General features: G+C 41.9%; 1 protein-coding gene across 1 annotated transcript in view; it reads right to left on the reverse strand.

Annotated features, from left to right (window-relative positions):
• LOC141271773 (uncharacterized) overlaps positions 1–16,977 on the reverse strand; it is a 39,912-nt gene that overhangs the window by 13,005 nt on the left and 9,930 nt on the right. The window contains exons 2-6 of the mRNA XM_073681896.1: positions 11,275–11,353; positions 10,966–11,145; positions 10,759–10,882; positions 10,578–10,675; positions 10,289–10,379 (exon numbers count right to left, since the gene is read on the reverse strand). Coding sequence (XP_073537997.1) covers positions 10,289–10,379; positions 10,578–10,675; positions 10,759–10,882; positions 10,966–11,145; positions 11,275–11,353 — 572 coding nt within the window. The remainder of the gene's footprint in view (positions 1–10,288; positions 10,380–10,577; positions 10,676–10,758; positions 10,883–10,965; positions 11,146–11,274; positions 11,354–16,977) is intronic.

Genomic DNA, 16,977 nt, shown 5'->3' on the forward strand with positions numbered 1-16,977 from the left:
CTATTATGTTGTAGTGCACATTCATTGTGCCCATCTTGTGCTTCTGGAGACACGCATCACCTAAATTAAGAGGGCTCATTGCCACAGAAATGCCAAACATGTGGATTCTGAATGTGGTTAAGGTACATCAGGACTCAAAAGGAAGGGGGGCATTTGGATTTGGGACGCCAGAATCCGCTAGATTTCTTTTTGGGGCAAGGAGCCATAGTGCTTCTCAACATAGTGCTTCTGCTTCTTCCTACCGGTAACATGGAAGTCCCCTATATTTCTATTGACAGATGATGGACCCAAGTCGGGGCTTGTATTTTTTGTGGATTGAGTTGAAGCTTTTATTGGGAAAATTTTACATAACATTTTGGATCACATTTATCTTGTGCTTTATGCTGCACTTACATCGGGGTTTCCCATGTATATCTCTGAATGATGTGATTCAGATGAAGCCCCAGAGGGATCCATTCACAATAATGAGACAGCAGAGTTACTCTGGACTCCGTCTGGCCTCTCTTCAGCGGTGTCCTTTTTTTCCCCAAGAGATGCACAAAACTGTGACCGACCGCACTTTTATGCCCGCAGACACCGCTGGATCATAGGCCAGATGGCGACCACAGTGCCTCCATCTACCTCATTATAGGGAATTTCTGCTGGGGTTTCTGTCTGAATCATGTATTTCAGAGATTTATAGGGAAACCCTGATGCAAGCGCTCAGCAGGATAAATGTGAGCCGAGCCTTGCTGCAATCTTTGGGAGGCAGAATGAACAAATCAATAGCGGAAGAATTGATTTTATTTATTTTTTAAGCCGTTCTTCCTGCGGTATAAGTGATACGACGACTTTATTCTTCGGGTCGCGATTACAGCGATACTAGATTTATATCCTTGTTTTAGGTTTGGCTGCTGTCACACACTAAAAGACGCTTTTTTTCAAAAACAAGTTTTTGCATCACCATATTTTGAGAGCTTTAATTTTTATATATTTCTGCCGTCATGTCAGGCCTTGCTTTTTGCGGGACGAGTTAATGTTTTTATTGGTATCATTTTCAGGCACATAACATTTTTTGATCACTTTCTATTCTGATTTTCGGGAGGCAGAATGAACAAAAACCAGCAGTTCAGGAGTTGTTTTATTGTTTCTTTTCATGCCATTAATCGTGTGGTAAAATTGATAAGGCAATGTTATTCTTCGGGTCAGTACGATTACAGCGATACCACATTTATATAATTTTTTTCATGTTTTGCTGCTTTTACACAAAAACTATTTTATGGAAAAAAGAATTGCTTTTTTAATCGCTGTATTCTGAGAGCTACGGTTTTTCTCAGCCGATGGAGCTGTTTGGTGGCTTGCTTTTTACGGGACAAGATTACATTTTCAACAACACCATTTTAATTTCTATTCGAATTTTCGACAGCATTTTATTCCATTTTTTGTTCCGCAGTATGATGAAAAAGCATATTTTTTTCCATATTTTTTTTACATTGTTCTTTGAAGGGGTTAACTAATGTGACAGTTCTACAGGTTGGGTCGTTCCAAACGCAGCGATACAAAAATGTGTCCTTTTTATGTTTATTTCTGTTTATTTTCGGTACTCAAATCGAGCAAGTTGGACGGACTCGACCTGAGTAAAGAGTATAATCGAAGTCAATGGGAACGCAAGCATTTTTATGAAAGACCCTAACAGGAGGCCTGGGGGGGGGGCAGGAAAATCACTGAAATGGATGGAAACAGCACTCTAATGGAATGGGACTGACATGGGGAAGACGGCTGGATATATCTCTGACTCCCAGGTCGCTGCTGGGAACAATGTTGTCAGAGTATTACTCCACTTTTACAGACTGACAATAAAACATCCAAAACCAAAGATAATATGGATTTTACAGGGAAAAATCTTAGAATAATTTTTTTCCTCTATAATGACTTGGATAGAAGGCAAAATTAAAAAATAAACACCTCCTTCACCCCTTAATAGCCAGGCCATCTCTCACCATATTTTGCCGTCACCTATGACTACAATAGATGACATAGTAGAGGGGGAAATAAAACTACACCCACCGGTAGTCACCAGTAAATATAATTTTAACATTTTACTACCTTATCTGGTCATGTGGTGTGTGACATGGTCAGACACACCCCGTTTCATTTATGAAGGAAGGACTCTGAAACTCACAAAGCCTATGCGGACAATGCAAGAACTGCCAATAATTAGAAGGAAGAGGGACTCCAATACACTCTGTATTAGACATAAAGGAGAGCCTCATACACATTCTGTTAAAATTGTTAGGTAGTGGAACTCAGACTCATAAAGCCTATACGCTAAGTGCAAGGGCTTCCAAAAATTAGAAGGAGGGACTGCAATACACCCAGAAGACAAGTAGAGGAGGGCATCAGAAAACATTTTTTTTCCCATTTTTAACCCCTTTACCACCTAGGGCGTACTCATACGTCCTAGATGGAATCCCTGCACTCCATGCTGGCTCAGATGCTGAGCCCGCATGTTACCAGGCACAAGACAGCTAATCTGTACAGATGTCATGTGCCCCTAACAGCCACGGGTAGAATCGCGATCCACTCGCTGCGGTTAAGTAGCTAAATGTCGCTGTCAATCTCTGACAGCGACATTTAACATGGCCGCGGCGGAAGGACGTCATAAGTCCCGCCAATTGGCGCCCTTGTCACACGACCGCTGGTCGCCGATGGGTTGGCATAACAACCTGGGATCTGCAGGAGACCCCTGCGGTTGTCATTGCCGGGATGCTATGAGCGCCATCCAGTGGTCGGCACTCATAGCAAGTGGGCATTTCTGCTACACACAGGAAATCTGATGCTCGCACATCTGTTCACAAGCGATCAGACAATTGCAGCTTCTAGTCTCCCATGGAGACTACTGAAGCAAGTGAAGTGTAAAAAAAAAAAAAGTTTTTAAAAATATTAAAAAAATATATATAAAAAGTTCAAATCACACCCCTTTTGCCCCATTCAAAATAAAACAATAAAAAAAAATCAAATGTACACATATTGGCATCGCCGTCTTCAGAATTGCCCAATCAATGTATAAAAAGAATTAATTGGATCGGTAAACGGCTTAACGAGAGAAAAAGTCCAAACGCCAAAACTACTTTTTTTTGGTCGCTGCAACATTGCAATAAAATGCAATAACAGGTGATGAAAATATTGTATCTATCCCAAAATTGTATCAATAAAAACGGCAGCTCGGTGTGCAAAAAATAAGCCCTCACCCAGCCGCAGATTCCGAAAAATGGAGACTTTAGATTTTTTTTTCACTACTTAAATAAAAAAGAATCTATACATGTTTGGTATCTATGAACTCTTAATGACCTGGAGAATCATAATGGCAGGTCAGTTTTACCATATAATGAACATGGTAACAAAAAAAAAAAAACAACAGTGGAATTAAACTTTTTTTGCAATTTCACCGCACTTGGAATCTTTTTCCCATTTTTCAGTACATGATATGGTAAAACCAATGTAGACATTCAAAAGTACAACTCATCCCACAAAAAAGCAAGCCCTCACATGGCCATATTGACTGAAAAATAAAAGTTATGGCTCTGGGAAGAAGTGGAGTAAAAAACGAAAGCACAAAAATTGAAAAACCCAAAGTCGTTAAGGGGTTAAGGAGTGGACCTCCTAGACTGGTAAAGCCTGTGCACAAAGTGCAAGGGCTGCCAATAATTAGGAGGGATTGCAATACACCCTGGAAGACAAACATTTTGAACGAGTGCCGCATGATGACCCACTAAAAATTTGGAGAGTACCCCATAATGACACTGTAAAAATTTGGAGAGAGCACCTCATAATGACCCTATAAAGATCCTGAGTGAGGAACGCATGATGACCTTATAAAGATTTTGAGTGAGGGCGGCCTCATGACCCTACAAAGATTTTGAGTGAGGGCTGCAGGATGACCCTACATTTGAATTGGCTTTATGTTCTGCTGCTGTCATACGGTGGGTTGAAAAGTCTGGGCCAATCCAAGTAAATTTTGAGTGAGGGCCACAGAATGACCCTGTAAAAGTTTCAAATGAGGGCCACATGATGACCTTGCAAAAATTTTGATTGAGGTCCGCAGGATGACCCTATAAAGATTTTGAGAGATATGGTGGGGCAGGAGAACAAGAAAAAGAAGAAACCATGAACTGTATACCGTTTTTTGGGTGGAATGGGGTGCATAGGAATACACCAGTAAAAAAACATTTAATTGGCTTTATGTTCCAATTCTGTCATCCAATGGGCTTGAGAAGTCTGTGCCAAACCAGGCCTTGTTCATTTTGATAAAAGTCAGCCTGTCACCATTTTCAGTTGACAGGCGGATGCGCCTATTATCAGTGGCACTAAAAACCCATTCTGACAAAACGCTAGCGGCAGGGCAGGCCAGCACCGCCAAGGTGTAGAGGGACAGTTCATACCATGTGTCCAGCTTGGTTACCCAATAGTTGTACAGCACAGAGGAATCACAGAGGACATTGGTCTGGTTGGCTAGGTACTCCCCTTCACCCACTTCAAAAACTTTTCCCTCCTTGTCAGACTACCCCATATTTTAGGGCCTGGGCACTGGGATGGTCTAATGAAACTGTCCCTGACCTTTGATAGTGTTCCCCTGCCTCCGTTGGAACTGCGGTGTGTCTCCCTTGCAGCGTGGAAATGGAGATGGAAAGTTCTCTTTGTAGCGTGGGTCGAGAAGCGTGAACAACAAGTAATCAGTGTTGCCCAAAATGTGTATAACGCGAGGGTCAAGGGAAAGGCAGTAGGATATAGTTAGCCATGTGAGCCAGACTCCCAAAAGGCAAGACTCTCCTATCCCCACCAGGAGGACAACTCTCCATCTTCCCCTCCTCTTCAGCACATCCACACTGAAAAAAACGGTATCATCATGTACTTTCTTTCTCCATCTCCACCTGGCACACATGCAAAGCTTCCACTTTAATTGTGAGCAGCGAACATTTGAGTAGACACAGAAACGGGATGGCTATTCCGATTATGGCGTCACCAACACTCACCATCTTGGTTGATTCCTCAAAGTTTTGTAGAATCTCACAGACATCCACTCGTTGGTTGTAATGTGCGGAGGCTGACCGGAATACCGAAGGGCATGTTGTAGCTGGTATTCAACTAGTGCCCTCTGCTGCTCACTTGCCAACATATGCAATGTGGAGCTCCATCACGTGGTCATGTCGCTCACCAGTCGGTGAGCTGTCACTTGAAAGCGCTACTGCAGCACTGCCAGACCAGCGGCAGCTGTAGCTAACTTGTGAAAATGGACGCATATGTGGCATACCTTCACATGTAGCTCAGGAAAATCTGGGTAGATTTTCAGAAACCGCTGAACCACTAAGTTGATCTCATAGGCCAGGCATGGTACGTGTGCGAGGTTGCCAAGTTTCAAAGCCGCCACCAGGTTATGGCGGTTATCACACATGACCATGCCTGGTTGTAGTTCAGCGGCAAGAGCGACAGATCTAACTGGTCTGTTATACCTTTCAACAACTGTGTGCTGTTTGTCATCAAATTAGTTTCAGCAGAGCTTGTTGCCGCTTCACAGACACAGTGTTGCAGTGCCTCTAGCTTGTGAGTGATATCGACGATGTGCTCACAGGTGACAATTTGGAGACGGAGGATGAGGTGGGGGTGCAGGAACTGGTGTAGGAGGTGGAGGAAAAACTGATGGAACTAGGGCCTACAATCCTCGGCGTCTGTAGCATGTGATGGTGTAAGGCGGGGACGGCACACCGGGAAAAAAAGTGGAGGCTTGGGACCAAGTATCGATGGAATGCCACCACAATGAGGTTGCAGAAACCCTCGGTGTCCACGACTGAAATGGCAAAATTTCCAGGCCAAGCAGTTGTGCAATTTTCTAAGACCTGAACGCTGCGCTGGGACAACAAATTGGACGTGGTTGATGATGGAGCTTGTGAATGTGCAACGACAGGTGCAGGGAAGGAGACATCCGCGTCAACATCCTGAACAGGGAATTGGCAAGCATGTAGCACAAAGGAGGTGGGATCAGTGACTTCATTGTGCACTACCTCATCTTCTATTTCCGCACTCTGGTCCTCCTGACTTATTAACATCACTTGTTGTCAACTGTGTCTCATCATCTAACTCTTGAGACACTAATTGCCGTTCCTCACCATTGTCTTCTTTTGACCATGGCTGCTCAAATATTTGTGCATCACTACCCACCATCTCCTCATATCCCTCTTGAAAAATTTGTAATTAAAGAGGGATCCAGCTTCCACGATAAAAAATATTCGTTTTATTTAATCCATTAAAAACGAGGATTCCAATACAACCAAATTGAGAAGGTGTGAGGGTAAAAAGGAGTACAAACGACCACTGGACGCGTGACTCTTGAACCATGCAGGGTGAGAGGCCAGAATCAATAAATGGAAATGTAAAGAGCTCCTTGGAGTGTCCGAGTATGGGATCACTTGTCTCCTGGGACTCGACATGGTAGGAAGAAGGAAGATCAGTGTGAGGATTATGTGGTCCAGACTCTTGGCTAGTAAGATTTGATCGTGTGGAAGACAGGGTGGTGTTGGGAAACAGACTGGAATCATTATCTGGCATAAAACCAACCACCTGTTCGCACTGTTCTGGCTTCTAGGGTGGTGTCCCGCGCCCCCCTGCAAAGTGTAACGGGAAGCTAGGTCTTGTGGATGAGCATGTTTATTACCTGTTCCACCGTCTCGGCGTGCACCATCAGCAGAATGTCCACTTCCTCGTCCCTTACCGCACGCCTTGCGCATTTTAAATTTGGTATATATTTATATGCCTGCAAACTTTGCGGTATTAATAGGGAAAAGAAAATATTTAGCCCTGACAAGAACTGTTGTTTTAATAGTGCAACAGCAGTATCAAACCCTGCCTAGATGTCTCTAATCCAGATCTGAGCTAAGTAACAAAGTAATCCAGATCCGGGCATCCAACCTTCTGGCTGTTCCCGTCTGGCCCGTGGACCGAGACAGCAGAGGGGCTAAAAATAAACATTGGCCGCACCGTGCACTCCCCTGCCCGCCCGCCCGCTGTCTGTCTCCATCTGCGCTGACTGCATGGGTGAAGGAGAGGCCTCCGGCCCCTTCTTCCACCAATCAGCGTGTGAAACAGCTGACATGATGACGTAATTTCATTGCATCAGCTGTGCACTGCAGAGCTCTAATCTAAAACTATCCCTCCACTCAATGAAGGTAAAATCAATTTTACTACAAAAAGGGAGGGAAATATTTAGCCCGGACAAGGACTGTTGTTTTAATGCTGCAGGAGCAATAGCAATCGTATTAAACTCTGACTATATAACATGCTCTAAACTACGCTCTCCCTCCTATAACAACTCTCCCTGAACTGCTTCCTGAACACAATGTGCCGAGCAACACGTCACTTGGTCTTAAATAAGATCCCATGATGCGAAACGGCTGGCCAATCACAGTGATGCCAGTAACAAACATGGCTGCGGCATTACTGTGTATAACGGGTTTATTCTTAAATTATGCCAGACTTATTGTTCAGTAGGTCATTGGACATGAGCCATTGTTCATATGAGCTTGTACGCTTACACATGTTGCATGTTAATCTGTGGAATGCCTGCTAATTAGGTATTATATCAGCCCCTGCGGTTTACTAGTCTATTATTTATCTTGTTTATTTATTTTACTCATTTATATAGCGCTTTACAAACATTATCAGCATTGACCCCATTGGGGCTCCCAGTCTAAATTCCCTATCAGTATAATTTTGGAGTGTGGGAGGAAACCGAAGCACCTGAAGGAAACCCAAGCAAACAAGGGGAGAACATACAAACTCCTTGCAGATGCTGTCCTTGGTGGAATTGGAACCCAGGACCACAGTGCTGCAAGGCTGCAGTGCTAACCACTTAGTCCTCCAATGGCAGCATGGTAGCTAATACGAAGGTTAAATTGAAAAATTGACGTTTGCTAATTTGTTGAATGCCTGATGATTACATATAGTACCAGCCCCTGCAGTTTACAAGAGGACAAATATGCAGGTTAATTGAACAATAGAACAAATGAGGGATTACCCCCCCCCCCAATCCTATGGGGGAATGTCCTGAATGACAGCTGTAGGTATAAAAGGGACCTCTGTCCCCCTCCAATGAGACTCTACAGGACATCAGACGAGGAACCATGGCTCCAACTGGTGGAATACAGATATGCACCACTGCCCATCACTGAACCGACAAAGACGTTTGGAGAACCCAGGTGGGAACAATCAGGGAACCTGGTCACATACCTCACTGTATTCGGTCAGCTTCCCACTACCTCCTCTCTGTGGGTGCCCGCCAAAAGCAGGGTACTACTGGTTGGGGTAGTTGTCCCTGCATGCCCCGAAGTCGCATATGTTCTAATCCCTGGCAAGCCAGCGGAAGGGTGACACTGTCATTTGCATAATATTGTGTATTTGCTGGGACTGTACTATTTGTTATTGATTGTTGGTGATCCAATAAAGTGTTACCCTCACACTGGGTTGTCTGAGTAGTATTCAGTCCACAGGTAAGAAGTACAGGTGCTCAGTGGGATGAGCCACCCAGACCAGCGAACGAGAGCACCCACTGACCCTCGTGTCTCCACAGTGGGCAATCCCCACATGATCATTGACTGCCTAACAGGGGCCAATCATGCAGGGCTGGGACTTGATCTTGGCCCTCGAGCAACCGCGATACTCAATCGAGTACTGAGTGTGCCTGAGCACTCCGATGCTCGATCGAGTATCGAGCAGTGGTGAGAACGCTCGGTCATCACTAATTGCAAAGCACTAGCATTGCAATGTATTATACCTATCAGTACAACTCTGACAAAAGCCTCGTAGACCATGCTCCTGGCATGGTCTAACAGGCTTGCCGTAGGTCTCTGACCCGGAGGTAGTCATGACAGCGATCAGGCCCTCGCGATGATGTCATGGGGCACTGACCGGATGGGAGAGGGAGCCCCCTCCCCTTCCTAGCCTACCAAATGCTTTGTTTGATATAGATTGTGAAATTAGGGGGTTAAACAGCCATGGGCAGTATGGGCACCGCTCCTGTCAGTGACAGCCGTGTCTCGACTGTTACTTAAGCTGAGCTCCAGGCGCACAACTTCTGTGCCGCGCACGATCACCATAACGTATCCATACATCAGAGGGGGCGGGGGAACACCTTCCCTTCTATAGTGTATGGTTAAGTCAAAGGTCGTGAAGAGGTTAAAGACTACCAGGGAATTAAAAACTAATATAAGTGAGGTAGGCCGATCCCAGCCCAATCTAACATATCATAAAGAATAAGCTCATAAAAAAAGAAAAAAAAAAAAGAGACATAGAATAAATAAAGTTACATTTCCAATAAGAAAATATGTTTGGGGGCAGAACTACAACACTAGACCAGAGATGCACTCATTTATGGTGGACCATTGGAGCTACTAGGAGTTTTGGCCAAGAGAGTAGAGAAAGTATTAGGGCTCCACATTACAGGAGAGATTGTGCAGTAATCTGAATTCCTTAGTATCGAAAACATAATGGAAATTATGATATAGAGTGATGCCATGAAACCAGGGCTCGAGCCATGAAAACTCATCTCCTGCAGACGTGAATAAATGTATATTACAGCTATGCACAGCTTAGGTATATATCATGGCACAGGTGTAATTTTTTTTTGTATAGTTTACCACAATCCTCTTTGAAGTTAGTTGGTTTTAAAAGAAATTGAAAATTCAGGATTAAACTGCTGTTATTGTGAAGAAATTCACACTTGGCCCTCACTGCACATTTAATGTTGTTGATCATAAAATCGAAGTTTAGCCACAAAGACTGGACCTGGTCTTGTAGGGACCATATGAGCACATTCAGCAGCACAGAAGAGAAGGTAGATTCATCCAATAAGATATCAGCATTCTAGGAAGGTAACAGCATCATTACCCTCCGCTTTCTCTTAGAGACGCATCATAATATTTTTCTTTGAATTATTTTCTAACATGTCAGCACATTCTACGTACTGCGTACTACGTTCTATGTACCACATTCATTTGGTTTGGTGTCTACAGATCAGGGCAGATAAGCATCTTATAATTTCTGGGGGTAGGTGGATCCTCCAGATTGTAAGCTCTGTAGAAGAAGGGCTTTCAATGCCCAAAAGTAATTTGAAAAGTTTCGGGTGGAGGAACGTGTAGAGGTCTAATGGCAGAATGGCTGTCATATGATTGTGATATGTCCGGACTACACCACCTAAAAAGCAGTGAAAGCTGATGAGTGAGAAGAATCTTTGACAATGTAATTAGTGGTTACTACTAACCTAGCCGGTTATCTGTAGGAATCTCCTCTTTACACCGCTTATCACCCCTCACATATGTCTTTGTAGTATTAATGTGGGTCAGATCTTCACCCTGAAACAAATATTGTAAAAGTTACAGACAGATGGACAAGTCAAGACTATAATCAGGTCTAATACTGCCATCTCCACCGTCCTCATTACACAAGTATAAAACATATAATACTGGTGGATAAAACAAGACTGAGCACAAGACCTTCATAGCCGTCTACACATCATAGGGGAGATCTCATGACACCTTCTCTCCATCTACCTGATGATCCTGAGGAACACTGGGATCTTCTTGTTTACAGTCCTGTGGAAGAAGAGGACGTGGACATCTCTCTGGTGTTGTCCTTTTACTGGATTGATCTGGAGGAAACACATACAGGGACTGAATTCATTCTTTACATACAGATAATTATAGGCCGTGTGTATTTAGTCCTGTCTACTACCTGGTGATGTGAGGGGCTGAGGAACCTCCATCATGACGTCCTTATACAGATCTTTGTGTCCTTCTAAATACTCCCACTCCTCCATGGAGAAATAGACAACGACATCCTGACACCTTATAGGAACCTGACACATACAATGATACAGTCATCCCCCCAATCCCTTCATAGCGTTAATGTATAATGTCGCAGCATTTCCAGCAGTGTCACCTCTCCAGTCAGCAGCTCAATCATCTTGTAGATGAGTTCTAGGATCTTCTGGTCATTGATGTCCTCATGTATCAGGGGGTGAGTTGGAGGCCCAGTTTTTGGGCTTAGGGGTCTTCCCCATCCCTCAGACACAGGAACCTGACAGGGCTCACTAGAGGTCTTCTTCACTACTGTGTAATCCTGGTCATGGAGAGACACATTAATAAATCTCGCTACAGACATTTCCAGAGTCCTCACCTCTCCAGTTCTGTCCATCTGTTATTCCCATAGATAAGAATGATGTAATGTGACGTCATCAGAATCTCTCACCTCTCCAGTAAGCCGGAAGAGGATCTCTAGGGTGAGTTGTAATAGCCTCTCCGCCATTTTGTTCTTGTCCATATCCATCCTTGATGGGGAAATTAGAAAAAAGTTATCTAAATATGGAAGATCTCCACTGAGAAGATCCAATATCATAGAGACCTGAATGTGAAGATCAGGCCAATGTAATATGATAAAAAATCCCATATAATAATACAATTGCTTGAGATAATAATGGGAAACTTATGAGGAGATATAATTTATAGATTTAATATTCTCTTGTCTCGTACGGAGTGGAACATCAGTTGAATTACTGACCAAGTCATCTCCTCCATGCTCTCAGTCACTGGCTGTGATGGCTATTGCTTCGGCAACTAACTGGTCATAAGTATCACAAGTGTGAAAGCAGGAGTTACAACAGTCAAAATGTAGCTAGGATAGATAAAGTAAGTGTATCTTCTGCTTACCAGAATGGAGTTTGAGTCAGTATGTGTGTGTAAGATAAAGGGTCCCTCAGGAATGTCTTTGTCTAGAAACTCAGAGAAAGCATAAGGAAGAAACGAAAGTAGAAAGTGAGAGGTTCCTAAAATCCAAAAGCTGGGTGTAGACAGAATTACCTTTAGCCAATGAGACGTATGTATGCTAAATGTCAGCACATATACAGAGCCAATTATATTGTTACCATGTATGACTATTAACAAGCTATAAAACCCTGACCGATGATGTAATAAAGACAGAACTACCATGATGCTCAAAAGGATCAGTGTAGTTCTTCCGTGCACGTATTTGAATTTTACAATTTAATTTGGAACAGGCACAATGTCTCAAAACGTCTCACATTAGGTGGCGACGACACAGGTTTGTTGGGACTGACCAGGAAATACAGAGACTGGTGGAGGACTCAAGCAGTGGTGGCTCAGGAGTAGTGTGGAATCATTAACGTGTTACTATCTTTACTATATTGTGTTTTTTTTCCTTGACATCTACTAATAAAACCTATATTCTTTATACCACATATCAAACAAAAAAAAAAAGAAATGGTCATGCTAGAATGCTAGAGGGCCAATGCAGAGAGGAAAAGAGTCCCCAAATGGTGTATAGCGTATGTACGTCAGCAGCAGGATCTTCCAGGGCGCATGTGCAGGTATTCCAGACATAAGAGGTCAAGATCGCGATAGGCGTGTGTGCTATGGGCCTCAGATAATGTCAGGATGTCTAAAACAGTTCCCCGTACTGGTGCATGTGCAATAAGAGTCAATCAACGCCGAACCACGTGAAAACCCCCGCTGTCAAAGCAACAGTTAGTTGCCTGGAGAAGGCGCCCGCGGGGCGTAGTAAAGGATAAGATATTGCTGCAGTTTACAAAAAAATGTGCCACAGCGGGAGCCAATAAATGTCACAGCAGGTGCGATATTAACACCGATAAGGGAAAACATATAATGCAAGATTCATATAAGTTACTGCAGATATTTAAATATCTGCACTAAGAGCTAAAAAAGATATAATAAAAATCAATATATATAGTTGCAACCTCACTGCAGAAGCTCAAAATAGGCAGATTAGTATAATGTAGATACATATATCATTCAAAGTGAAAAAAGAGGAGAGTACATTCAGCTCACCTGATTGCTGTAGGCTTTGGAAGGAAGCACGGGTACGTGTGGCCTCACGTGTTTGCATGAAAAAAAGTTGAAGAAACCAGCTTCCAAAAGTGCAAATATTTATTGAAGCAAATCCACGCAGTTTAAAAATTTCCAAATTACATCGGGGAATCTCACATGGAAAAAACGCAACGCGTTTTGAACACAGAGCTGTGTTCTTTGTCAAAGCTAACACGCATATGACGCACTATAGTATTATATCCAATAACAACCAATCAGATCGATATACTTGGTCACATGAGAGTGTGAATAAGGTGCATAATTAGTGTGAGCCAATCACATAAAATGGAAAAAGATAATAAAACCATTATAGAAAAAAAGGGACAAGAAAGGAATTAAAATTCATTTTAACATAAAGTGTTACATGAAATAGATAAAATAAATTAACAGAAACATGAAGTAGAAATAAATTGCAATAGCACGAATGTGGTTTATATAATTCTATGCAAAATTTGTGATCTTATATATGTTGGTTGCACAAGAAATCTTAAAGTTCGCATTTCAGAACATTTAACTGATATATCTTCTCTTTCTAGTACCAACCGTAATATTTCACATGCCTCTAGGCATTTTATTCAATTTCACCAGAGATCGTGCAGTTCTCTACAGGTCATTGGTATAGAGAGGGTTAAACCTGCACATCGAGGAGGAGATTCCAGACACTGTTTACTCACCAGAGAAGCATTCTGGATTTACAACCTTGGATCCCGCTTCCCAGACGGACTCAATGCACGCCGTGAAATCATGTTTCATTATTGATTTTACTTCATGTTTCAGTTAATTTATTTTATCTATTTCATGTAACACTCTATGTTAAAATGAATTTTAATTCCTATCTTGTCCCTTTTTTTCTATAATGGTTTTATTATCTTTTTCCATTTTATGTGATTGGCTCACACTAATTATGCACCTTATTCACACTCTCATGTGACCAAATATATTGATCTCATTGTTATTGGATATAATACTATAGTGTGTCATATGCATGTCAGCTTTGACAAAGAACACAGCTTTGTGTTCGAAACGCGTTGCGTTTTTTCCATGTGAGATTCCCCGATGTAATTTGGAAATTTTTAAACTGCGTGGATTTGCTTCAATAAATATTTGTACTTTTGGAAGCTGGTTTCTTCAACTTTTTTTCATGCAAACACGTGAGGCCACACGTACCCGTGCTTCCTTCCAAAGCCTACAGCAATCAGTTGAGCTGAATCTACTCTCCTCTTTTTTCACTTTGAATGGTCACATTTTCGTGCTCATAATTCCACTATAATATTTTTTTCATATTGAACCTTATCAGGACTATTGAAGATAACAAATATTGTGGAATTATTTGCTTCAGGCTATGTACTTAAAATTTTTTGTGCATAAAAATCAGATGGCACACTCTCAATCTGAACGCCTACGTAAGGCGGAGAGTGTTTTTTCTGTGGACTCTATTAACCCCTCAGATGTGAATGACATGAGCGCTTTATTTAAGCAACTGGAAAAGCTCATGCTAAATGAAACCAAAATCTGGTGGGATCAGACTACTTTGTCGAATTACATACACAAAAATATGATCCCTAGAGGTTTAAGAATCAAAAAAATACCCACAACTATTTACTCTGAGGAATTTGTTGTGAACTGGAATCAGCTACTTTCAGACTGCTCCTTGAATCTGATGAGGCTCATTATCAAACATGAGGAGTCAAAACTCACTGAACTACAAAAAGAAATTGAAGCCACACACAATAAATTGGAGCAATACAAAATTAACCCTGATTATCAGACTTATAATGATCGCATACAACAAGCAGTTTCCAGATTAGAAACCACTGTTATGACACGGAAAAAGTCTAAATTCCAAAGGGATCAAATGGATTATTCACAACAACAGGTGTATGATTGGGGTAGGTGGGCACGCACCTCCCAATCACCTAAGTCCATTTTAAAAAAGAAAAATAATCAGTCTAATGCGCCATCTGATTTCCACGTCAGTTTTAGTTCCTCTGACCAAGAGTCAATAGACAGTAATGTCACAGACACAGAAACTCGGGAGAATCTCACTTATTATCGCAAGCCCAAATATTACAAGAGCCACAAACAGACAAAAAACGGAAAAGGAGGAGAGGACGCAAACACAGCAAACCCCCCAGGCATGACAACTCGCCGAAAGAAATATTTTTAACATTACATAAATCCAATGTTCTGAATTTGTCAAAACAAGTTTTAACTCAGAAACAAGATGAAGTTCTTTCACTTGGCTTGAATTTTGTACCAGATCGTAATTACAACTTTTTCTCTACTCTTTTGGATCTGAATAGATTCATACGGAATCTTACTATAAAAAAACACTTTACAACAGAGGATAATGAGCAACCTGAACTCCCTCAAATTACTGTCAATGAATACAGAGACTTGAATTTCAAGGAACAGATGTCTTTATTGCATTTGCAGGATCTTCACAATCCTTTGGAACCGGCTTCTATTCAAACCTCGATGTCTACTTCGTTCAAAACTAGAAATCCTTGTTTTTATCCCTTACAGACAAGGGTGGACTGTATGGATCGCTTCCAGGATACAATGGAAAGAGAGCTCAAATCGCTGGCACAGGATGTCAAGCATCATGGTTCCCCCCATAACTTATCATCTTTACACTATCAAGCATTGCAGGAATTGAGAAATATGCCACATATTGTTATACGTATGGCTGATAAGGGGGGCTTAGTAGTTGTGCTGGACACTGACACATATAGATCCCAGGTTGCATCTATATTGGAGGATTCATCTACATATCATAAATTAAGGTGTGATCCGATTGCAGATATTAAAAAACAAACCTATGAAATTGTAAGTGATGGTTATATGTTGGGTGTATTATCTAAAAAACAAAGAGATTACCTTTTGGTAGATTTTCCAATCACCCCTATTATGCACGCATTGCCCAAGGTACATAAGGGAGTCAGCCCACCCCCTATGAGGCCCATCATCTCGGGCATAGGATCGGTCACCGAACGATTAAGTGAGTGGGTTGACTCGCTTTTGCAACCATTATCACAACGAACAGCTGGTTTTCTCAGAGATACTGGAGATGTATTGGGACAACTTTCTAATATAGTTTGGAGACAAGATTTTGCATGGATTGCTTGTGACGTAACGGCATTATATACCTCAATCCCCCGAGAAATTGCAGTGGAAGCACTCTCATATCATCTGAAAAAATATAGTGATTATACGGAAGACCTATGTACATTTATTATACAAGTGGTAAATTTTCTTATGACATGTAATTATTTTTCTTTTGATGGACAATATTATTTACAACCTAGAGGCGTGTCAATGGGTGCTAAACACTCTCCATCATTAGCCAATCTAGTTATGGCCTATTGGGAGGAAGGTTATCTTTACAGTACTGATAATCCTTTTACCAAACACCTGGTCTGGTATGGCAGGTACATAGACGACCTACTGTTCGTGTGGTCAGGCGATGTGTCTGCCATACCCGACTTTGTGCAATATTTAGATGTCAATCATTGCAATCTGACATTTACGCATAGGGTTGAAATTTCTGCCATTTCATTTCTGGATTTGAATTTGCGGGGCATCCCAGATCGACACATATTGACTAGTACTTACTGCAAACCACAGTCTGGAAACACTATTTTGCATGCAAGTAGTAGTCATCCGCCCCACACTATTAAAGCATTACCTGTGGGTGAATTCACACGTGTTGCAAGGAATTGCAATGATGAAAACACTTTATCTACAGAACTTACACATACATGGTCCAAACTTTCGGAAAGGGGGTATCCTAAATGGACCCTGAGTAGAGCTAAACATATAATCAAACACAAGAGACACCAACATTTGGGACCACGCATTGTTCACAATAATTCTAATAGACTAGTCCTGTCATTGCAGTATAGCCCTCAGTTTAATATAATCAAATCTATTTTTTTCAAACACATATCCATTTTGTATGAGGATGCAACTTTATCTAAAATTTTACAATCCAATTGCTCTGTAGTAGCAAGGAGAGGTGTCACTATTGGTAACATCGTTTCACCGTCTT

Source organism: Phyllobates terribilis, unplaced genomic scaffold, assembly GCF_046119375.1.
Source record: "Phyllobates terribilis strain yellow unplaced genomic scaffold, ASM4611937v1 Scaffold_5__5_contigs__length_657084704, whole genome shotgun sequence".
Classification (NCBI taxonomy): Eukaryota; Metazoa; Chordata; class Amphibia; order Anura; family Dendrobatidae; genus Phyllobates; species Phyllobates terribilis.